Below are 24,214 nucleotides of genomic sequence, written 5' to 3' on the forward strand. Positions count from 1 at the left end.
GTAATTATGGGGCAGTTAGAGGAACAAAACATGACACAGTAGGCCTGTGTTGCTGCTGTGGAGTTATCTACACCAGGGGTTCTCAACCTTTTCAACCCACAACCCCCAAAATAAATGTGCCTGTGACTGGGGATCACCACTGTACCTGAAGGTGGCTGAACACAGCCATGCATATTCAAGGATAATCATGTGCAGACAAGGCTGCCCATTACGGGGGAAAAAATGGGAGAGCTATCTGGGGTCCGGCCAAACTGGGGACCCGCAAAGGCAGAAATAGTCAGAAACTGGCAAAAATAATGGGCATATCAAGTTGTGAAATGTGGCTTAAAAAGTGATAAAAGGGGTTAATAGTGGCAATAATGTGTCAACAGAGCCAACAATAGGCGGAGAGTTGCAAGATTTGGTTTAGAAGTGGCAAAAACAGGCAGAAAAATAGTGGTGGAAAAGGTTTAAAATAGACAAAAAACGTGTTTTAAGTTGCAAAAATGTGTTTAAAATGGTAAAAATTGGTGTCAAGTGGCAACAGTGTTATTTAAAAAATGCTCTTAGTTTTTTTTAAGGCAACTGGAGACCCCCTCTTAGTGTCTTGCAACCGAGAACCCCTGAACTACACAATGCAACCTCAACAGGCCGCTGCTGTTGTTCACTGTCAGTGGAGCCAGTTGGCTAACCGAACTCTTGTCGAAGCCTCTTCCACCATTAAAAAACCTTTCAGTGTGGTCCTTTGCTCTTATCTTAAATGTTGTCCACTTCTAATAAAATTATCACTATGGCTGCATCCTTGCTAATCTCTGCCAACTACCACATTATCAGCCTCACAGTACAACTAAAGCGCCAAACAGCTGGTCCAGTCTTTCTATGACGGGGGAAAAGTGCCAGCTTGAGGCTTTGCAAGGTGCAAGATTCCAAGACATGGAATCTGGTCAATCCACCTGCTTCGTGAGGTATGACCCTGAATTTCTAACCAGGTTCCAAGGGTTTGTTCTGAGCTGGGTAAAAGCCTTTGCTGGACCTGGAATAACTTACAGAGCACCCTACATCTAAAAGATCTAATCTCCCTGGATCATTCTTACACAATGATTAAAAGGCCATATAACTGAAAATGTGATTGCTTCATTTAGCTGGGTTTATTTATCTTTTTCTCCAATGTTTGCGTGTCATGTTTTGCTGTGTTTTGGTATTCCTCTTGTTGTAACTGGTGTGCCATCTTGGCCAGGTCTTCCTTGAAAAAAGATCCCTAGGGACTACCTGGTTGAATTAAGGTTAAAAATGACTGAAAAAAGTATTTTTCAGTTGTCTTGACTATGTAAAGCTTTGTTCCATTTCTTCCATGTGAGAAAATGGTGTCCTTAACAGCAGCATCCACCCTCTCAGAGTTTATCATAATCATCACTCAGTCAGAACTACTTTATGTGCTTCTGTCACGCTAAGATGACATTTTGAGATGAATTAGATGACAAAGTCGTGGTTGTTAATCCATCCTGTCTGCAGTACGGATCATTTTGTTCCTATACTACAAACATCAGTTAAGTATCACCGAATGTTCCCATCATTTATAAAGCACACTTTGATCCTTGTGTTCTCACGCTCCATGTTGATTATTTCTAACCTTATGTTTAAATAAGCCGAACTCAAACAGATTTCATTGTAATGAGTTAATTGAAAGGTCAACTCGTTCAGAGAACTCTCTGTTCTCTCCGTACGTAAGAACTCGAACCTGCAAAGGGGTTTCGTGACTTTATTACCCTCTCTCTCAGTTTCAGAGAAGCTCAAGTTCTGCAAAGTTGCACACATTTAACGTCATAATTTCTGTGGATACAAGTAGTTCAGGGTCATCATCCATCTCATTTCTATCCAGCCTCTACACAGGCCTGCTCTCTCCTGATTTGTCAGCACGTTTAAGCAATTTTAAAATTGATCTTTTCATACTTTACTGTTCCAGCCTCTCCGCCTCGTGCTCCTCCGCCTCGCATTTTGCACTCGTGGGTGATCACTCTTGAAGACAGGAACACTTGGAACTATTTTTGTCTGCACTCTTTGTCTGTTATGCTTCTCTCCGATGCTACAGATCCAAAATTTACTGCTCACTCTTATGCTGCTCCATCACACCGGACAGAAGAGAGTAATATTTCTCTGCACAGGTCGACCAGTTCAAGGGATTTATCAGCAAATTTTTTGACTTCATTTACTGTACGAGCGATGATGTATCGACACTTTCTGTTAAAGGTTGTAGCTGATCCCTATCTGACTAGTCTTATCTGGTATGTTATATTCACAGTAGCTCCAATCAGCCATACCCTAAAACACATGTGAATAATACAAGTTACAGAATATGAACAAGGTGTACGATAAATAAATAAAGGACTGGATTAATGAATTCATGAACTTAGTTTCATTACACATCTATTCTTATGGTTAGTGAATTCACGAATCAGCTTAGTGCTAAAAATTAGTCAGGCACAAAAGAAAAAGGGCTTTTCACAGTAATTGCAGATTAACTGCAAACATCTTTTCTCATGTTCTACTGGGATTGACTCCAGCCAGTACTACAAGAAACCAGTCTATGCACATGCTAGATCCATACAGAACAGCCCATTTCAAGCTAGGAGTTCATGGCATCAAGGTACAGCCCTGATTAACTTTCACTTAGAAGGAAAAATAACAGGCTAAGTTAAAGAAGGTTTATGGCGGTTAGTAACTGCCATAATCAGGGATGGATGGAGTCTGTTGGTGAATCCAACTTGTTTTTAAGCTGGTCAGGACACGAGTCAAAGCATTTTTCCACCCAGAATAGCTTTAAGCGAGTTCTTTTTCCATCTTTTGATAAAAACAAGGGGAAAGTTTTATCCAGTGTTGATAAAACTCCCACTGTTGCTAATGCCAATCCATCAAGTATGCAAGGTTACAGCACAGAAGATTGTGTAGGACATTTTTATCACTGTTGTTTTTAATGTCTTTTAGAATTGATACCCTAATCATAATCCACAGTGAAGGCAGTAGCAAAATATAGACTTAATGTACAAAAGTATTTGGCCACACTCGTAAATTATTGAGTTCAGGTGTTTCTACAGGTGTATACAATTAAACACCTAGCAATGCAGTTTACATTTGCAAACATGTGGGATACAAATGGGTCATTCTGGAGAGCACAGTGACTTCAAGCTTGGTTCTGTGATAAGATGCCACCTTTGCAATTACACAGCTTGTGAAATTTCATCCTTGCTGGATATTCCAGTCAGCTGTAATATTATTAGAAAATGGAAACGTTTAGGAACAACAGCTACCCAGCCATGAAGCAAAAGACTTCGCTCCTGTGGGGAGCAGCTGCATGTAAGCCTCACATCACAAAGTCCAGTGTCAAGTGTTGGATGGAGTGGTGTGAAGCATGTCATTATTGGACTTTGCAGTGGAGTTCTGTGGAGTGACAAGTTACACTTCTCTGTTGGGCAGTCAGATGGGCGAGTCTGTGCATTGTGCCAACTGTGAAGTTTGGAGGAGGAGGGATAATGGTATGGGGTTGTTTTTCAGGGTTTGGGCATGCAAAGTCATGCAAAGCTTGACTAACCCAGGGAGCATCTTTTGAGCAAAGCCTTCTCCATCAAGTAAAACTGCACATCATTTTTGCAATAAAATGGTGAAATGTCTGACAAGATAACAAACAGGTATGTGACATGTTGAGATACTGTTTTATACGGAAGAGTATTAGGGCCACTGAAAAAAAAAATTTTGAGACAATTTTTTTTTTTTTCAATTGTGAGAAAAAAGTCAGAATTCTGAGATTAAAGTCAGAATTCTGAGTTTAAAGTCAGAATTCTGAGAAAAAAGTCAGAATTCTGAAAAAAAAAACATTTGAGACTTTTTTCATTTGAAGAATAAAGTCAGAATTCCGACTTTTTTTCTCAGAATTCTGACTTTTTTCTCAGAATTCTGACTTTTTTCTCAGAATTCTGACTTTAATCTCAGAATTCTGACTTTAACCTCAGAATTCCGACTTTTTTTCTCAGAATTCTGACTTTTTTCTCAGAATTCTGACTTTAATCTCAGAATTCTGAATTTTTTCTCAGAATTCTGACTTTAATCTCAGAATTCTGACTTCAAACTCAGAATTCTGACTTTTTTCTCACAATTGAAAAAAAAAAATCTGTCTCAAAATTTTTTTTTTCAGTGGCCCTAATACTCTTCCGTAGTTTTAAGTATTTTTGTAAGTTAGTTTTATTTCATTCCATTTTTTAATTTTTCCATCTCTTTCCTCGGCAACCCCTGCAGGTCAGGACTCACTTTGATTAACAAGAAAATCAGACATCCGCTTGAGGAGAATTACAGAGATTCTATTTCAAGACATTTAAAAATAATGATGCTTTCAGCCTCTTTTCAGCCCTTCTCATGTCATTTGTTTCTAAGGGTATATGTCAGTTTTACAAAGACATGACTGTCTGGTGAGGTGTACTCACTGTTCTTTCTGTAGAGCAGGATTTCAAAGCAGTTGGACTCATAGTTGTCGAACGTCTGTCTGACTTTATCGATGGTCTTCTTGTCGGTCAGCTCTCCGTACATAAAACTAGAAAGAGAGAAAAAGGCGACATGAGACACAGCAGTGATCAATACTGACCTTTAACCTCTGCCCCTTTGTTATAGTATATCACACATGCTTTTAATGGCATTGTCGATGTGTTGTCATGCAGTAAAGTGTCCATTACGTTTGCAGTTTGGCTTTTATAGAGAGAAGTGTCACTGCAGCAGTGTAAATTTTACTCACAGTGAAAGGCTGGGGATTGGTGCTGTCTGCATTTCCTGGCATGGTTGTAACTATTATTTCCCAAAGGGCTGAGGACAGTTTAATCTATGCTTAATAATTAGTCTGAGGGATTAGATTCTTTCCTAACAGCCGTGGTGTCTTAAAGGACTTATGCTGACACATAGGTTGTCACGTGTAACCGAAAAGCTTGTAGAAAAAAATCCTAAACTTGTAATCGGCCTTCTGTGTTTGTAGATAGCTCTTGTTTAATATTGGATGAGAAACCTAATCATCTCTGACCACTCAGTGTGGTCACGTTGGCTCTCAGAGTGCATAAATGCTGTAAAAGTTCCTCCCACTTCTGAGAATAGATCCCACAATTGCAGATGTAAAATGTTTGGCATGTAATTAATTTCTTGATAGGACTCTAATGGGCTTTGAAATATTAATCGTTGTTGTCTCGAGAAATGTGATTTATAATCCTAAAAGTCAAGCTTATGTAGTGTGAGTGTTTGGTAAATTGTCTCTTCTGTGTCTTCTGCAGTTTTAATAAGAAATAAATGACTTAAGACGACATTCATATATTTGATCTTACTTTATTTTTCTCTAATGATGAGCAAATTGCAGTTTCCTTGAGATCACAACATCTTTATTCCATCATTTCAGGACAACAACCCATGATAAATACATGTCAGTCCTTTCCTGCAGATCTTCTGCTTATTAACTCACATTAATAATAGAAAACCAGCATTTTTATCCTGAGGTCAAGCGATAAATTAGTTGGAAGCGTCAGAAAACAGAGATGACTTCTTGCCAGTGGAAAATACATATATGCATATCCACTTTGGGATTCTGTCGTTTTCTCCGAATTCAACAGAGGGCTTTCTTCTGTGTCAATGTTTTTAACCGGGGAAGCAAAGACTTTGTTCAGTGGTAATTAGCAGCTAATTTGCAGGAGAATAAACAGCAGTACCAGCAGGCAGAAGAAAGGTGTGCTAGCTTAAATACCCCTCAGCTAACATGCTAATGATTCGCTAATGTGCACACAGCTCAGTAAAATAATTAGATGACCACTGAGAGGTGGAGCCCCGAAGAGATGGTAAAATTAAAATTATAATTCAAGTCCTCCTGATTAAATTTGGACTTAAGGTTTTCCATTAAAATTAACGAAGATGGAAATCAGAGAGAGAGAGATTGGAGAGAGAAGCTCATCTTTTATTCTAACACAGCAAAGTAGCCGAGTTTGAGAATGAGTCTGCAGAAGTTTCTAAAAAAGTGTACTTTTCCTTCATTATATTGTCTTGGAATTAAAACAGTAGCATATTTAAATAACAAAAAAAAAACAGCCAAGAAATGTTTGAGAAGCCTGGGGCAAATGGTTTTGGAGCTAAAAGTCCCTTTAACCTCCTAAGATCAGCTTTTGTTTGGATTGCTTTTTTAGTTTTTCCCATTTATTTAGGATCAGTAGCACCTGATAAGTAGAAAGCTTAAGTCTTGTCTTTGAACAGGAAGTAGTCTTCACTCAGAAAATGATGCCTGCACATGAGGAAAACATGCCCATCTTAAAGTACAACACATAAGAAATATATATTTAAAATCTGTCTAATTTGGGTAGGCAGGAAGTTGTCCAGTCAGTGAGGAACTGTGTCAGTCATTCAGAGACATATGGTGTACTCCTTTTTCTGATGATGGACCACAAAAACTTGTCAAGGCTAGGCATGAACAAAATTTACACTGAAACTTCTGGAGATCCTTGAAAATTCCTTTTAAAATGAGAGATTCCCAAGACATTACAAAAATCCTGAAAGTTTCTAAGACAATACCAAAAATTTCTGTGAAATTTTTTTAAAAATCCCTTAAAAAAAAGGAGAAGACGAAATGTACTAAAATATTACCCAAACATTTTGGTAAGCTTTTCAAAACCAAACAAAAAAAGCCTCAAGATTTACCTGAAATGTTCCCCAAAAATGATTTAAAAATTCCTGAAAAATTTTCATGCACTTCCCCAAAATTCCTAATCAAATTCACAGAAAGATACAAGTAAATTCCTCCAAATTCTATGGAAAATTATGGAAAATTTCTAGTCACACTGCCTTTTGTACCATAAGAAGTCAGAGCCACTTACTTTTTATCCTCTTGCAGCCTGCTATTGTGCCATTCTAATGATGCTATCCATGCCTTTGTAGCCCTTACGGTAGCTTTTCTAGCAAGACTGGAACTTTGCTGACTTTACAGAACATTTGAAGATTAAACCCACACTAGAAACTATGATGTTGAACATTTTTTAAATCAATTTTTTATCATTTTTTATCGTATATATCTTGATTGCTAGCTTAGCTTAGCTTTAGGCACAATGTTGTTTTGTCACATGGGCTGTGACAACCAATGGCAGGCTGATTTGTCGTCCCACTGCACATGTCTGGCTGGCCTGAATATCTCAGAATGAAGAGAAAGAGGAAAGAAAGCCTGTGAGGTGGCCCTCTGTGTCACTGCAGACAGGAACTGCCTACAGTGATGGCTTATCATTAACCCCTTAAAGCCTGTTGTCGCATATTTGATACATACTTTTATGATACTTTTATCGAATCAATATGATGATAAATTACCAAAAAAAACTTCTGAATACAATCTGCAAAATGATTAAAATGCCCTGAAATGGATTATCAGTCACAAAAAAACGCCTCAAGTGTCAAATGATATTAGAAAAATATATATAAATTTGACATTTTATTGAAATTTGGATTGTTTTGGATTTCAGTAGAAAGTGAAATAAACATTTCATTTCCATAAAATGAGAATTTTCTGGCTATGATTTGTGTTTTCAGGCTTTAAGAGGTTAAGTCAATTTAGAGAGGCACAAGGACTTTTTGTAAATATGTGAATTTTCTGAAGACACAGACACAGAATTATGATTATTCTCACTTTTTGTCTTTGAGTGATGGGAGAACAATAAATATGCATCTTTGTGTTTTAATTTCTCTTTATTCTTTTGTCTTTACACTCACATAACTTTTTCAAATTCAAGTGACATTACTGCAGCACACATATTCTTAAAGCCCAGGCTTTAAGAATATGGGGATGTTAAAGGATGTTTTAAGTTTGACTGTACACCACAGGGTTGATATTTTACAAGCTTTTTAAGACAGTAAGTCCATGTGAGACAAAATGGCAAAAAGTAGCAAAAGTTGTGTTTAATGATAGGTAAGTTGAAGTGACTCAAATTGGTTCACTGCAGCTGTTTGTTAGGGGCATCACGTCCTGCCTCAGCACCCCCTTTTTGTTTTTTTAGGATAACCTGAGGTTTGTTTGAAACTGAATTTCCAGCATAGCAACAGCTATTACTGGGCTTCAAAACTGCTCACCACTGCGTGATGTCACTTGGTCTACGTCCGTGATTAATAGACTATAGTTTTTCTATGATAAAGCCTTACAAGAGGGTCTATAATCATAAAAATGAAAACGTGTTTTTCCTTATGTGCAGTTTAGGACCTTTGGTAATCCTTGTCCCATAATAAAAATTGTTGATACCTTTGCACGAGTCTCACAAAGTCAAACCCTTGTACTGCTGTCAAAGGCTCACAAATTACTCCCCTACATGGCAGCGGTCCCAGTCAACACACCCTCCTCCTCCATCACTTTGGCAGCAGCCTGTAAGTTTAAGCTCTCAGTGGGCTCTTGTATCCTCTCAGAGTCACGTCTGAGTGGATTGTGCGTCTCAGTGTCCTCCTCAGCCCCCAGCAGCGGGAGGGAGCGGATGGATAATTCTCTCTGCTCCCCTTTTTTTATATTCTCACACGGCTCAGCGTCCAAGGGAGCCTTTTTAGCCGCTGGCCCAAGGCCGTCACCCCAGGCGGGTGTGAGAAGCGCCGGAGGAGACGAGTCGTCCTTTGGAGTCAAATTTTTTAAAACGTCTTGACTGACAGGCGAGGAAGACACTGTCCTGGAGCTGGACCCAACAGCGCTCCCCTGGCAGCTCTAAATTGGATTCATTTCAGAGTCTCACTGAGCAGTGTACCATCCCCTCTTCTCCCTCTTCTCTCTTTTATTAGCACAAGTTAAAATGTTAGCTGTTTTGTGGGGTTTTTTCTTCTTTTTTAGCCATCTCTGATGAGCTCTACAAATGTTAAGTAAGATATTTGAGCTGTTTCGGAGCTTTACTCAGATAAAGTCACATATTCACAGCTCTCTGCACAACAGTCTCTCATTTTAGATAAAGTATGACAAAATAGATGTATTGCTGTAAGATATGGTACCTTACAGTGCAGTACAGCTGAGTATGATGTAATACAGCAGTGCACAAAACTACAGCACGTAGTAACGTATGGTTCAATGTAATACCATACTGTAAGATATAATCAGTATGACATGATGGATACAGTATTAATTAATAAAGTAGAATCCGTACACTATGATATAATGAAAAGTGTATGACATAATACAGTATGATATGATATGGTGCTACTGCACCATCAGGTACAACATGATATTGTATGTTACAGTAAAGTAATGCATGGTTTGATGTGAGAAACATACATTTCATAATAAGAGCAGATACAGTAGTGAATGATATGATACAATATGACTCAGTAATGTAGGTTTCATATGGTGGAGTATGGTACAGCAGTCTGTTGTTTGACACATTTTGATAAAGTAGTGATGATACACCACAGTTAGAGTTAACATACAGTAGTGTTTGGTAGAAAATACTACAGTAAAAACAATAAATCAGAATATGATATAAGACAATACGCTCTAAAGCAGTACAGGGATGATAAATATTTATCATATCTGACACTTTAAGTCTGGAGATTTTAATTCTGTAGTTAATGATAGAACAGAAGCGGAAAGGCACAATAACCCGTCTCTTTTTTATCTTGTCTGTGTCTCTCACGATGTTTAAATAATGGATAAGGCTGAATGAAAAAGGACATATTCGATGATTCCTGCAGGATAAATGGAGCACTCTTAAAAGGACATGGTTTTAGTTTAAAAATAATGACTCAGTGGGACCCTGATGTGGTTTTTACTCATAGAGAGGTTGCTGTTGTACAACATATACTGTATTTTGTTTTTCTGCTTTAAATGAAGCCATTAAACCACTAAAAACACCCAGAGGCTGTAATAGACATATGCCTATACAGTAGAAAAGCATATGTTAATGTTATATGTTAATGTAAAGTAATTATGCATATTTAGTCATGCTAAATTAAGTGCAATTATGAGGAAAGCAACAACACTACCAAGTCATTATGGCTCCTTTAACACACTGTGACATTATTCCTCCAGAGCAGAATGAAATAACTCAACTTCTATAAACTCAAACTGCTTAAAAGCTCAGTTATAATTTAAGAAATAATGAGAAAAAGCATTTTACCTGCATGTGCTGCTCTTCTGCATGACCTCAGCCCTGTGGAAGCCAGACAGTTTGCAGAATCCATCATTGCTGTAAACTACAGGCCACTCAACGATCTGGGCGTTTCCCAGGAGGAAGCTAGTCTCTGAAAGATGGACAGGACAGAGAGAGAAGACATCAGCTTCATGTCATTAATTATGAAATACTGATAAAAGGCTGCAAAGCTCCTCAGCCTCAGGAGAAGATTATGAAGACGTGTAAGACTGCTCTGGGTCAGTTCATGTTTGCTCCTCGACTACTCAAGATGTCAGCTAATACCAGAGAGACAGAGAAGAGAAGGACAGGTTTGGAGCCTGACAGGTAAGTAAAAGTACACTCAGCACATTTACATGCATAGTAAAGTTGAGGTACGGTTACAGCTTGATTAGGCCGTTTTACTGGACTACTGTCCTTGTCTCAATAAACATGCACGGTGGGTGAATCAATTTATTGATGAGAGAACGTCCAACTCAGCTATAATAGATGGTGATACGCCCCTTTCAGCTAGTTACAACAGACCTTCTTCCTGTTGGCCTGGTTAACAAGTTAGCAAGCTGACTGGATGTACAACAATGTTGAGATCATGGACAAACTCTACAGCTCCAACAAAACAAGACCAAACAAACAAAAAAGTCTCAACTTCTTATCATCTAAGACTTTTATTTTGAAGAGCTACATCCATTCAGGTTGAAGCATTTTTTAAGACAGTCTGGCAGCAGCCTGTTCATTTCTGACGACCACAAAATCGTTCATCTGAGACCCTGAGAACAAAAATACACGCTTGACCTTTCTTAGTAAAATCAGATTAAACTTCTGTTAGGGTCAGGGTAAGGGTCAGGATACCAAAATATAAAAGTCAAAAACCTGACCTGCAAAACCTGACTACAAAATGATTAATAAAGACAAGTAAGCAGGAAAAAAGCTTGGCCTCCATGAAAACATTCTAACGCAGCCAGCATAGCTTATATATCTCTGTTAGATGCATAAGCTATGTAGCTAACAGAGCTACGTAGCCAATAGATTTATGAGATAACGGCGCTTACAGAGCTAAAGCTAAGCTAACAAAGTAGCCATGTAATCTACATATCTACATTATCTCCATGGGTAAGGTAGCTTTTGCTACGTTTTCTAAAGCTCACATTGCTAAGTTAGCTTTAGATAATAGAGCTTCATAGCTAACATAGCTTCATAGCTGATGTAGCTAACATAGCCAAGCTAAGCTCACAAAGCTACTAAGTTACCTTATGTATGAAGCTACATTAGCTTTAGCTTTGTTTGCTAAAGCTAAGTAAGCTATAGATAACAGAGCTATATAACTAATGGAGCAACATAGCTTACAGCGCTAAAGCTGGGCTCACAAAGCAGCTACATAAACTAAATATCTACGTTATCTGCGTAGCTAAGTTAGCTTTAGCTTCATTTGCTAAAGCTCACATTGCTAAAGCTAACTAAGCTATAGATAACAGAGCTTTGTAGCCAAGGTAGCTACATAGCTATGTAGCGTATGTAAGCTAAGCTCACAAAGCAGTTATATAAACTACAAACGTACCTTATCTATGTGGCTATATTAGCTTTAGCTATGTTTGCTAAGGCTCACATTGCTTAAGCTAACTTAGCCACATTGGCATATGTAGTAATGTTAGTTACATAGCTAGCATAGCCATGTTAGCTTCTGCTAAAGCTAATGAAGCTAATGAAGCTAAAGCAAGCCACTATCCATGTCTTTGCTTCACGCATCATTTAATTCCAGATTAGACTTCTTATCCTTTTCTGTGTTTAATTTATCAAATGTTGCTTAATGTTTGCATTGTGGTCATTTCATTAATGTAACGGCCAGACTGTGTTTATGAACAAAGTTTCTCTTTTTTATTTAAAACTGGAAATACGTTTTAACTGCAAATACAGCTTTTCTTCTCTGAAATACAACATGTCTCAGATTAGAAGTCAGCAGCCAGCCCCTCCTCGCATTTTTACATTTTTGATCCTCTGTTAATTTTTTGGATTTTTCTTAAATTTTTAAATTTAAGAGAGAGGATCATCTTTCTCGTCAGTGGACGTTGCTTCAGCACATTCAACCGACAAAACCTCAGCAGCCTTGAGCAGAAACTACTGCCCCATTTATCACGCTGTTAAAACTTAATTATACATACTCAGAGATGTTTTCATGACTGAAATCTGGCCTGGTGGTTTATAACACAGCTGCCTGTCATTCAACAAACCTACCACACAAAGCTTTTTTTTCTTTACAGGAACACCTTTACTGGGTAACTCAGAGTGAATATGGAGCCTGAACAGACCACACAGTAAAACACCTGCAGGGGGAAATTAAGCATGCTTTTCCCTCTGCCTTTATAATAACATAGATTATTAATTATTAATTGACTATATTGTGCATAGTGGTAGCTGTGGTCACCAGGGAGAACAACAGAGGTGGTTTTACTGTTTAACAATTAATGACTGATACCAGTTTTTCTGTGCTGTCTCAGTCTCCAGAGATTTATATAAATGAATGAAAATCAACCTAATAACATTTAACTTCAATTTACTTTTGCAGCTTTGTCGAAACATTTTGTCTATTCTCAAAGTCCTGTGTATAAAAATGTTTCCTCCAAAAATATGATTTATATATAAGGAAATATTAAGCAGCAACTAAATGCTACATTCCATATATGGGAAAACTATTGCTTATATTTTCCACATGTATTTCAATACATTCATCCACCATGTAAACCTGTGCATATAAAGAAATACATCACTGTAAAGACAATGTGGATCTCTATGATTTTTCTGTCCCTGACCTTCTTGATCACAGCATATACTCCATGAAGCACCTTTTTTTAATGAAGCATAAAAAAGCATTGAAATTGCATCATTGTGTGGATAGGATTTAGCTTACCTCTGCAAAAATATTTTTGGAGAAAGCATTTAAAAATATCTTTTCTGGCCCCTTATGATGCCAAATAGTTAAATGCTTAAAATTCAGCAGACAATTAAACCTAAATGGACCCTTTTAAGCAGATTTCAATGCTAAATGTCTAAATTCAACACTCTCTAAAGCAGGGGTGTCAACTTCAATCACAGCAGGGGCCAGATTCTGGATTCAGGACTAACAGGGTCACCTTTTTAACCATAAACTGTCAACCTCATTTCACCAGTAATAAAATATGAAAAAAAAACTTGGTTAAAAAGATAAGTCTAAAGGTTCGCAATCTGAAATAAAGTAAATTTATTAGTTTAAAAAGGTCAAAACATGGATTTGAAATTGAAAAAATAATGTTTTTTCAATGGTAAATATATTAGAAAGAAGTCAAAATGAATTTAAAAGGTCCAAATAGAAAATAAAATTTTTAATTATGAAAGTAATAGGAAAAATATGATTCAAAATTTTAAATTGTGAGTCTAAAAGGTTAAACTATGGGATTATAAAATCAAAGTTTTGAGTTGAAAATATGAGATAAAATACAAAATAATTGGTTAAAAAGGTCAAAATATCACTTAAAAATTAGAATTATGAATCTTAAAGCTCAAAATATTATACAAGAAGTCAAAATTATGAAGTTTCAAAGTATGAAATTAAAAGTCAAAATCCTCAGTTTGAGTCCTAACTGTGATAAAAAATTGAAAATGTAAAATTAAAACACAAATTAATTTCTTTTCCAACATTCCTGACTTCTTATCTAAATATTTTTATTCCTTAGTTTTTTAGATTTTGTGATTTAACAAGGATAACTTAAATCATTGAGGACAGGTTCACATTTTTATACTAGAGGAAATCTGCAGACCTCATACTGATGGGCCAGTTATAACAGAAATATCAGATCATCTCTTGGGCCAGATTTAACTGTTCCATGGGCCGGATTTGGCCCCCAGGCCTTGAGTTTGATACCTGGGCTCTAAAGGGTTTTTATAGGAGTCTTCATAAAGCACCACTGCTATGAAATGACTGATAACGCAATTGTTTGCATAATGGTACATTTCATTCATTAATAATTTAAACAACTGCCCTTTTAGAATTTAGATGAATGTGTACACACCCACATTATTTCATGTGTGGGCATGTGCACTGGTGACATCAACCCCGCTATTATTACTGCTTTCTTAAGGGACTTTTAAGGCAGTGTAATTTGGTTTAATAATATACAGCATTCCTGTAGGTATTCAATATTAACTAAAGTAGTACAGTCAGACAGCTCACATTAATTATGGGTTGAACTGTTTACTACAGCAGAATGTTATTTGTGTTTGGCCTCTTGGCTCCAACATCATCACTCCTTGCAAGTTTATATTGAATGCAGAAACTAAGAAGAGATGACATATCTTAAACCACTTTATCAGGGCCTGGATGCTGGGGATGGTTGAGGGGGCTGAAAGTTTAAGTGCTGCACCAGTACAAGGTAACAAAGCAATGACAGAGCAGAGGGAGAGACTGAAAGTCCTGAAGCACCAAATTTGGAAGATGTATGTGATAGGAGATAAGTATGTTGTTAGAAGTAGTTTTAGTAGTCAGTGCGATCTAGTCAAAGCAGAAAGTTCATCTGTAAACTAACAGATGTTGAAAATGAACAGTTTAAGCAGCGTACACACTACAAGATAATCAGCTGACTTTGCCACCATATGAAAAAAATACATAAATCTGGGTTACAGTTCAAAAAGTGGCGTAAAGTAGCGACTTGGGTGCGTTTGTGACAGTTTGTATCTCTTTCTCTCACATTTTCAAAACGAGAAAGGATTTAAAAAATCTTTCAGTGTGTGCCAGGCATTAGGAAATCATTGTTTTACATGTTTTGTCTTCCTGGTAGGGGGGCCCCTTCATGACTGATTCTTATATTTTTTATACTTTTAAGTCACAACACCCTGTACACCCTTGCTTACTTTATAGTAATAAAGTTGTCATTGTTATGTCTTTTGTTTTCTTGTGAATTACTATTTAAAGATGTCGTTTTATAAAAAATAATCCAAATACTAACATAGTAGTCAGGTCTCAAGCAGAATTTAAGAACCGTTAACTAATCAGTATTTCATGAAATAATCATGCATTGCAAACTTTATTCACTTAAAGGGATATTTAGAAAGCTATGTAGACAGTCAGAAAATTGTCATTTTTGTTTTAAATTAGATGGGGATTTTTTTCCTTCTACTAAAATCCAAACAGCAAAAATTGCCATAAAATTTCATATATATATTTTTTGTAGCACAGTTGATGCATTAGGCATTTCTGGCTACTGATAATCACCTGAAAGGATGTTTTTTTTTTTTTTTTACCATTTATCAGATCGTATTCAAAAGGTTTTCAAAGAAATTATCGACCATGTTGATTGGACAGAGATCTCACAAAATCACGTATCAAATATGATACAGTTGGCTTTAAAGGGTTAACAAGTTTTTGGTAAAAATTTCCCTCAAAACAATGTAGTCTCAAAAGTATGCACTATTAAAAACTATTGAAGCTTTTTTTTTTACCCAGAATGCCTCTGTGTTTTTGTCACCATTTTGCAGTACAGGCTTTGGCTACTGGTATGTGCTCTTGCATTGCAAAATAGTGACAAAAACCCAAAGGCCTTCTGGGTAAAAAAAAAAAATCAAACACTTCAAAAAATTTTGATGTGCGTATATTTAAGCCAACATTGTTTTGTGGCTCATTTTTTAACAAAAACTCACTAAATTCTAGGAAGAAACTGTACCCATCTGTTACGCTGTATAGCCTAGCTTCCTGGCTGGTACAACTACAAAGCCAAGTCCTTCTTAAAGGAGCAGTGCTCACTGAAATCACTGGAGGCTAACGCCACTATTACTGCTACATACCCTCATACTGGTCAACTTCAAAAATACTGAAATGCCCCTTTAACTATGTATAATTTCTGTGGCCTTTCTGTCCATATTCTAAACTCCTTTTAGGACCTTTTCTTTAACTGTCCTGCAGAAACACCATATTCTCTAAACACTGTGATTGTCCATTCTTGGAAAAAGCTAGTTAAACGCCAGCACACTCAATGCCTTAAGGTTTATCAGGCCACTTTTCAGTCAGAGGTCTTCTTCAGGTGATAGTTTTGGTCAAATTCCAAGTAAACATTGAAATTTACTCAACTGTTTTTGCGGCCCGACACCAACAGGATGCTTGCCAAGTCATTAAAAGCATAATATTTCATCTAAAACCCATCAGAACTAGACTTGGAGGAAGATGTTTAATATCTGTAAGTACTTGTATTCTCTTCTTAAGCCCACAATTCCACAGAGTAGTATTTACATGACCTCAGTGCTCCTTAGTGGGAGCTACAGCAGCGAGTACAGTGTTTTAAACGCTGGTAACAAGCCAAATGTACAAAAATAAAACCCAGGCTGCTCCAAGCTGAGATGAATCAGTAAGAAGTAGAGATGGTCTTCTGCCGGTGCATTTAAGGACAGTCAGAAATCGACTGTCAGCTGTGGTACGATGGAAACCCAGAAGACTGAATAAAAAGTCTCTGGTGGAGTGTCCTTGAATTCCCCAATAGGAGACTAAAAGAAAACACCAAACATACGGGACCACAACTCTCAAGCTTTGCTATTTTCAGATTCTTGGGTGACAGTTCAAGCACCGACAGAGTGAGGAAGACTTTCAGCAGTTTCATGTCCACTGATAAAGCCTGCTGTATACCGTTTTTCATGTCTTGTAATTCATTTTTGGTAGAAATCAAGCACAGATTTGACCGAGCGCCTTCACAGAGAGGTCACAACCCCCGTCACCTGCTAAAGAAGACGCTCAGCAGTAAATATGAGGCTAATGCAATGTTTAATAAACTAATCAAACTGCCAAAAATGTCCTTCAGCACCTTCCAAATCTGCTAAGAGCCTAGTTGGCTCGACTGAAGAGAGTGAATTTTAGGATAAAAGATGCCGGAGCAGCTCTGCACATTTGACTATACGCCTGCCTAAAAACATCACAAGCTTTTTTCTGCAGCTCCTCAGTACACTGTATGTTTACAGCAGGGATGGAAAAACATGGAAAACAGCATTTAAAGAATGGAAATGCACAGTGTTTCTGCAGTGAAACACAGACAGATGAATCCAGCTCTCTCAGGTTACTGCAGCTTTTCACACTGAGGATTACAATCCTCCAAGAGCAGTTCCATTGATTTCAGTGGTCAGCCAACTGGCATAAAAAATATTAACTATAATAAAAGTATTCTTGCTGAAGTCACGAGGAAAACTTCTGTTTTATCAGCAGTGGACATTGTAGATCAGGGGATATATTATTGTTAATAAAATATTAAATAGTGCTGAAAATGAGTCAAATTCCTCCAGTTCATTGAACACAGACAAAGCAAAAATGTGCATGATATTTGAGGACATAAAGGTCTATTTTAGGCACGTACAGAGAGCTTTAATCCTATGATGAACATCTGCAGAAAGGTGTGACAGGAGCCTTACAGGAAACAGGAAGCATGTATCGACCAAAGGAACCATAGGTCGTCACCTTTTGTCTCTTGTTCCTCCATAAGTGTTCAAACACAAAGACATAATGCAATGTTAGCATTAGATCACTACACTCACTGACCACTTTATTAGGTACACCTGTTCAATGGCTTGTTAACACAAGAAGTTAATCAGCCAATCATATGGCAGCAACTCCATATATTTAGGCATGTAGACGTGATGCTGAAGTTCAAACCGAGCATCAGAAGGGGGAAGAAAGGGAATTTAAGTGACTTTGAATGTGGCATGGATGTTGGTGCCAGATGGACTGGTCTGAGTATTTCAAATTCTGCTGATCTACAAAGATTTTCATGCACAGCCATCTCTAGGGTTTACAGAGGAAGGTCTGAAAAAGGGAAAACATCCAGTGAGCGACAGTTGTGTGGATGAAAATGCCTTGTTGATGTCAGAGGAGATTGGGCAGACTGGTTTTATTTAAAAAAAAAAAAATAAATCAAAACGCTACTGAAGCGGGTCTAGTTTTGGATGTGGTGATCAGAGTCAGCAACTTTATATTAATGAACATTAATTTCATTATCTTTCATGGTCACAAATAATCAAATTATTCAGTTGCTATTTAAAGAATGAATGCCACACTTTCAGATTCTCTCTTTCTCCTGCTTTAAAGCCTCCTGCCTTGTTCACTCCTGCACAGTGAGTGTCATTAATGCATCGATGAGCTGGTTTGCCAGCTGGCAAAAAGCAACAGGAGAAAAAGAGAGCAAAAATCCGCTTCACTTACACTGCTAACAGTGTTAAGAATCCGATATTCAGAGAATATCTTACTGAATATAAAGAACCGCTTAAATACAGTATCTCAATGCCCATAAAACTGAAGTTTTGATCTTATTAAGATGTAAAGGACCAATTAACTAAGAGAGTGTTTAGACTGAAAATAAATCACACGTCCCATGAATGCATAATCTTAATCTGATGAAATTTGAGCAAATATTCCCAATATGATGTCTAGCCTAACAAGGTCACTCAAGTAGCAACATGTCCATGGATGAAACTTCAGATTAACCAAAACATTCTCTGTTCCAGGACTAGTTACAAAGAAAAACAGCTACAGTCATCTTTGATATGAAGTCAGTCAGGATATCTGGTTAACTCAAGGATAGAAACACCAACTTCCTCACACTTATCGATGAAGGTAGTTTGTTTTATTGAGAAAAGAAGATCCTGATTTATGAAGATGAAACCAGGGAAACCAGGGATGCAGGATGTTACAGACATTACACAATGCACTGATGTATTGGAAGATATTAGCTAAAAAGTTAACTATCTGTACTGGCAGATATAAACATTTCTGCCAACATCACAATCAGATTGGCTTAAATATCACCTGTATGTTTGAATAAGTTTGTGGAGCTTTATACTGGAACAATAGCCCTACATCAGTTAGAGTCTTTACGTTATCCATCTACATTTCCTAAACACTTTCCTAAACTTTGTTTGTATTAGTAAAATTAAGACGATAACAGCAAAACTTCAATATGGTGCCATGGAGATAAGATCTTTAGAAAACTTAAGTGTTGGTTGCTTAATTAGGTATGTTTAGTGAAATCAAACAGAATAAAAAAAAAACAGGATTTATTCTTTTTCTTAGTTCACATACTACAGGCCACCAGTTCATAAGTTACTACTATCAATGGGCAACCCTCAAAGAAGTCTGGCTACACCGCCTGTATAGACCAGACTTAGAGCTAGCTACATGAACAGTGGCTCGCTTTAACTCCATTAGCTCTAGCTAAAGCTAACGTAGCTACGCTAGCTATGACATTGATGTTACTGTATAAAATAATGTTAGCAAGCATAGCTGCATAGCGAAAGCTAATGTAGCTACATAGAGAGTCAGCTTGGAAGTAGCTGCTTTGTAAGCTTAGTTTTAGCTACATAGCTACATTAGCTACAAAATAAATAAACATGATTTATTCTTTTTCTCGGTGCACCTGCTACAGGCCAGCCCTGCATAAGTTACAACCACAAATTGGCCACGCTAGTCAAAAAAACTCCAGCTACAACACTGGTATAGACCGGTCTTAGAGGTAGCTACACAAACAGTGACTAGCTTTAGTGGCTACACTAGCTATGAAATTAATGTTACTATATAAGCTAATGTATTAAAGTAAACTTTAGTAATTTGAGTTTTAGCAAACATAGCTAAAGCTAGCGTGGCTACATAGAGAGTCAGCTTAGTAGATACGTTGTTTATGTAGCTGCTTTGTGAGCTTAGCTTTAGCTACGTAGCTACGTAGTTAGCTACACTTGATGAATTACAATTTTTATCATGGAGCACAAGCTTCTTTCTTGTAAGCAGACTGTTTATTTAGCTTCATTAAACATTTTGTTATCAGGATTGGCATCTCAGGTTTTTAACTTTTGGTGTCCTTACTGTTACATGAACCCTAAACTGAAGTTAAATCTGATTTTATTTTGGTAGTTTCAGCACGTTTTTCTGTTCTGAGATATGTCGTCCTGGATGAACAGTCTGTGAAAGTGGCCATCAAAGATGTACGGTCTGAAGCCACACCCCTCTCCCTTATTTAACCCATTTAATCATTACCTTGTTTGATTATTTCAGTAATTCTTTTTACTTCATTTTCTACTTCCATTAAACATTTTCAATAAAACAACATGACAAATATCGCCGTCATTTGGTGATTTTAACAGCTTTTTTATTCATCTGTCTTCTAGTCCATGTGGGGCTTGCTGTCCCATCTTTTAATTGCTTTTTTAATTGGCGTGATATCATTCTAATTATTAGGAAAACTATTAGGTTTGCCCTCCAATGATCTCTGGAGCATAATAGTACATGATGAATGATTATTAATCCTTGTTATGACATTTTTAACTTGGATCACTTGCTTTAGTTTGAAATATTCATCTCCACATGCTGACATGGTGTTCTGGTTTCAGATAGCCATCTAAAGGAATGAAAGGAAACAAGCTTCTGTTTTCTTGAGATAAAGCTCCTTCTTAAGATAACGAATCATCTTGTGATCATGAAATTAATATTGGATTCTTGTTGATATGCTTGTTTTCAGTCTGGCAGTGCATTATGGGTCATGTGGAAAAATCCAGAGCAATATCCCCCTCATCTGCCTCGTCTTCCAAACAATCAGAAAAGTGATTTTTTTTAGCACAAAAAGGAACTTTAATGTGACTTAAATTCCCCTCTTTCTTGTTTTCAGGCTAAAATCTGCCTTCTGCAGCCTCTGGTGTGCCCTTTGGATTAAAGAGCTGACTAAGACTTAATACAACACAAAAAAAAACTCCAGAGTCATCTTGACCTTTTCTGCTCTCCTCTTTCATCACGGCCAATTACTTAGCTGGACCAAGGTTCGACCATTCAGGATATATCTGCTTTAGAGATAGCAAAGAAGCCTCTGAAACAGCTTTGACTCAGACCAGCAGGAAAGTTGAACTCTCTACTGGAGCCCGCTGATAAGATTATTTAAACAGCTCTAATTCAATTATCAGGGAATTATGTAATCTGCTACTGGAGACCTTTTCATTTCAAATCCATTTTGCAGCTAAAATGAAAGACCTGAGTGAAAATAATGCATTTAAACAGAAAAACAACACTCACTGCAGATAAAAAGGATAGTTTTATAATATTGTAGTGATCAGTGAAAGCACTGCAGGCTGGATTTAAATAGATTAATGCATTTGAATAATCCTTAGGCAATAATGACCATAGGTCTGGACTAAAAGCAAGCAGAAAAACAACCAAACACAATTACTGTCAGAAATTTGAGGGATTTAAAATAAGATTCAGGCCTAAGCAGGATTGTTGTTTGACATCAATAATTCAAAGATCAAATCAGCGGTTACAGGGCTATTATTTCAATATATACACACCAACCACTTCATTAAGTACACCTGCTCAACTGCCTGTATGAGGCAAATATCTAATAAGCCAGTCCCATGGCAGAAACCAATGCATTTAGGCATGTAGACTAAAACCATACATACACTTGCTGTTTTACCTTTCATTCCTGTATGTTATGAGTTATGAGCCTTCTTGTAAACATACTTGCCTATGCGCAACACATGTGGAGAACTAGGGATGCACCAATCCACTTTTTTTTCAGTTCCGATCCGATTCCAATAAATATGTGCTGATACCGATACTGATTCCGATATTTTTTTTTTCAACAATTATTATTGTTGTTGGTATAATGTGTGAGGTTACATGAAGCTGTAGTAAACCAACCAGCTCCTCTTATTAAAAAGCAAAAAAAAAAAAAAATACAAAAATGAATTGAATTTAAATGTATTCCAAACAAATTTATTTGAACTACTAAACATTGATTTACTAGTTGGTTAAACTAATTACCTATCATTTTTTATGAACACGTGCTTGAAATCCCTGTCTATAGACTAGTTTTGACTATTGTAAATGTGGATTTACGTTTAATCTACTAGATAATTATACCGCTAAGAACATCCTAACTAATACTAGCTCAGTTACACACAGACTGTCTCATGTTAGACTGCGGTGTGTTTATGGTCTACCACAAAATGTAGAATGGATTTGGATCGGACCCGATACCGATATTGGATCGGATCGGTCCCATCCCAATGGAGAACCCCACTAGAGGGCAAAGCAGAGAGCTAAAGCTGTATTTATACCTGATGTAAACTACAAACATGTTAACTCTCGAGGAAGCTACTATAATGGTAATTCTGTGATTAAAACTCCCATATTGATATGGATAATCATTAGTAAAACCTGATCAGCTCACACTGATGAAGACACCATCTGCACTGTTTCTCCAACACTTTCATTCACATACGGATTTAACGCCCCTTGTCTGTTGGTTTAATTAGTGAGCATGTTAACAGGTGACTCTAAGATGTCTGCGTTCATAGATGAAGTCGTTCCAAATCACAGGAGTCCTCACAAATAAGCCTTTGTTCAGTATTTGGTAATTATGTCAATAATTAATCAATATGTCAATATATTTAATGAAAAACTACAGTCATACAAACAGCCATGGTCACATGACTGGTCGCCACTTTGAAGGGTCACTTTTTGAGCTGCAACACCATTTCATTGTCATTATTTCTAGTGGTTTAAACATCAATTTCTAAAACAGAATTATCTCTCCCAGCTGGTTTGACGGAAATTATTGTCTCAATGCAGTGACAAGACTATTGATTCATTGATTTCTGTTGTGTAGCTTGTTAACAAACATTTTTTGGAGCTTATAAGGGCAACTGTTAGATTTAATTAGTGCTGCATAATTTGGCAATTATGCACCATTGTGATTTTACTGGACAATATAATGATTTGCCATTGAAATTACTATATAATTCAGAAATGGTTCATTAGTCTACGACCCTGGTTATCAGGGAAAATGCAGAGAATAACAATATTTTTGAAGAGTATAATTCTATATAAAGTGGCATGAAAAAAACAAACTGCTTTCAAAATACTGAATATTTTCAAAATAAAAGTTTTTCCTTTGTTGAAAATTAATATACTTTTTGTAAACTTGTAAGTGCTGTTTAATAAAAATATAATTTATGTGATTATGTCATTGCACAGTCTGACATCATGATTGTGATTGCAATTAGATTAATTGTGTAGCACTAGATCTAATATGCTTCATCTGTTATATGCTTTACTGGTGCCAGAAGTCAAAGTTTTGTGGCTCATCACAAAGCAAGAGAGTGTGCAGCTGCAACATTGATGCAATATTGATCTGGCTCCATCATTTATAGATTTTCGATCTTCAGTCTTTAAATTTGGTATGTCCAATTTCCATTCAGATAAACCTCCTTTTTGCTCTGATACAACTTTAGTGCCTGCATCAGTGTTTGGATTCTAATGGCTTCAGTGTCTGAGCGCCATCTTAAAATTACAAAATGAGACTTAAATGCACCAGTATGAGAAAAGAACAATTCCATTCCATTAAGGCTCCCATTAAGCCATAATTACTGCCAACAATTCATTTGTATTTTTGCTGCTTCTGCAGCCAACATTTAAATCCTAAAGGCCTCATATTTTTTCTTAGGCCCATCTGGTCTTCAGTTATTATTTTTAGTGCAAAATGTCAAATAAAATGATCAGTTTTCAGTTTTTTCCCCTATCACTTATTTATCATGCCTATACGATGTTTTACAAGTTCACCTAGTGTTTTTTTTTCTTTTATTACTATATTAGCATCTATCTCTTGTCCATCGAAGATTTTTTATTTTGGCTTATACTCACCACTGTTGGCTGCACTGAGTGTTGTACACTCACCAGACACCTTATTAGGTACACCCATTCAATGGCTTGTTAACACAAATAGCCAATAAGCCAATCACATCGCAGCAACTCAGTGCATTTAGGCATGTACATGGTGCTGAGGTTCAAACCGAGCATCAGAACAGGGAAGAAAGGGAATTTAAGTGATTTTGAACATGTTGTGCTTGTTGGTGCCAGTCTGGATGGTCTGAGTATTTTAAAAACTGCTGATCTACTGGGATTTTTATGCACCACCACCTCTAGGGTTAACAGAGAATGGTCTGAAAAAGGGAAAATATCCTGTGAGTGGCAGTCGTGTGGACAGAAATGCCTTGTTGATGTCAGAGGTCAGAGAAGAATGGGCGGGCTGGTTAGAGATGATAGAAAGGCAATA

The 24,214-nt window shown here is 37.0% G+C and overlaps 1 protein-coding gene across 3 annotated transcripts in view; it reads right to left on the reverse strand.

Moving 5' to 3' along the window:
- The window catches only part of kcnh5b (potassium voltage-gated channel, subfamily H (eag-related), member 5b), a 266,042-nt gene that overhangs the window by 206,060 nt on the left and 35,768 nt on the right, over positions 1-24,214 (reverse strand). For all 3 annotated transcript variants that reach the window (XM_041813394.1, XM_041813393.1, XM_041813395.1), the window contains exons 2-3: positions 10,110-10,233; positions 4,452-4,558 (exon numbers count right to left, since the gene is read on the reverse strand). In XM_041813394.1, coding sequence (XP_041669328.1) covers positions 4,452-4,558; positions 10,110-10,132 — 130 coding nt within the window. In that variant the 5' untranslated portion in view covers positions 10,133-10,233. The remainder of the gene's footprint in view (positions 1-4,451; positions 4,559-10,109; positions 10,234-24,214) is intronic.

The sequence above is a fragment of the Cheilinus undulatus genome, linkage group 18 (genome assembly GCF_018320785.1).
Source record: "Cheilinus undulatus linkage group 18, ASM1832078v1, whole genome shotgun sequence".
Lineage (NCBI taxonomy): Eukaryota > Metazoa > Chordata > Actinopteri > Labriformes > Labridae > Cheilinus > Cheilinus undulatus.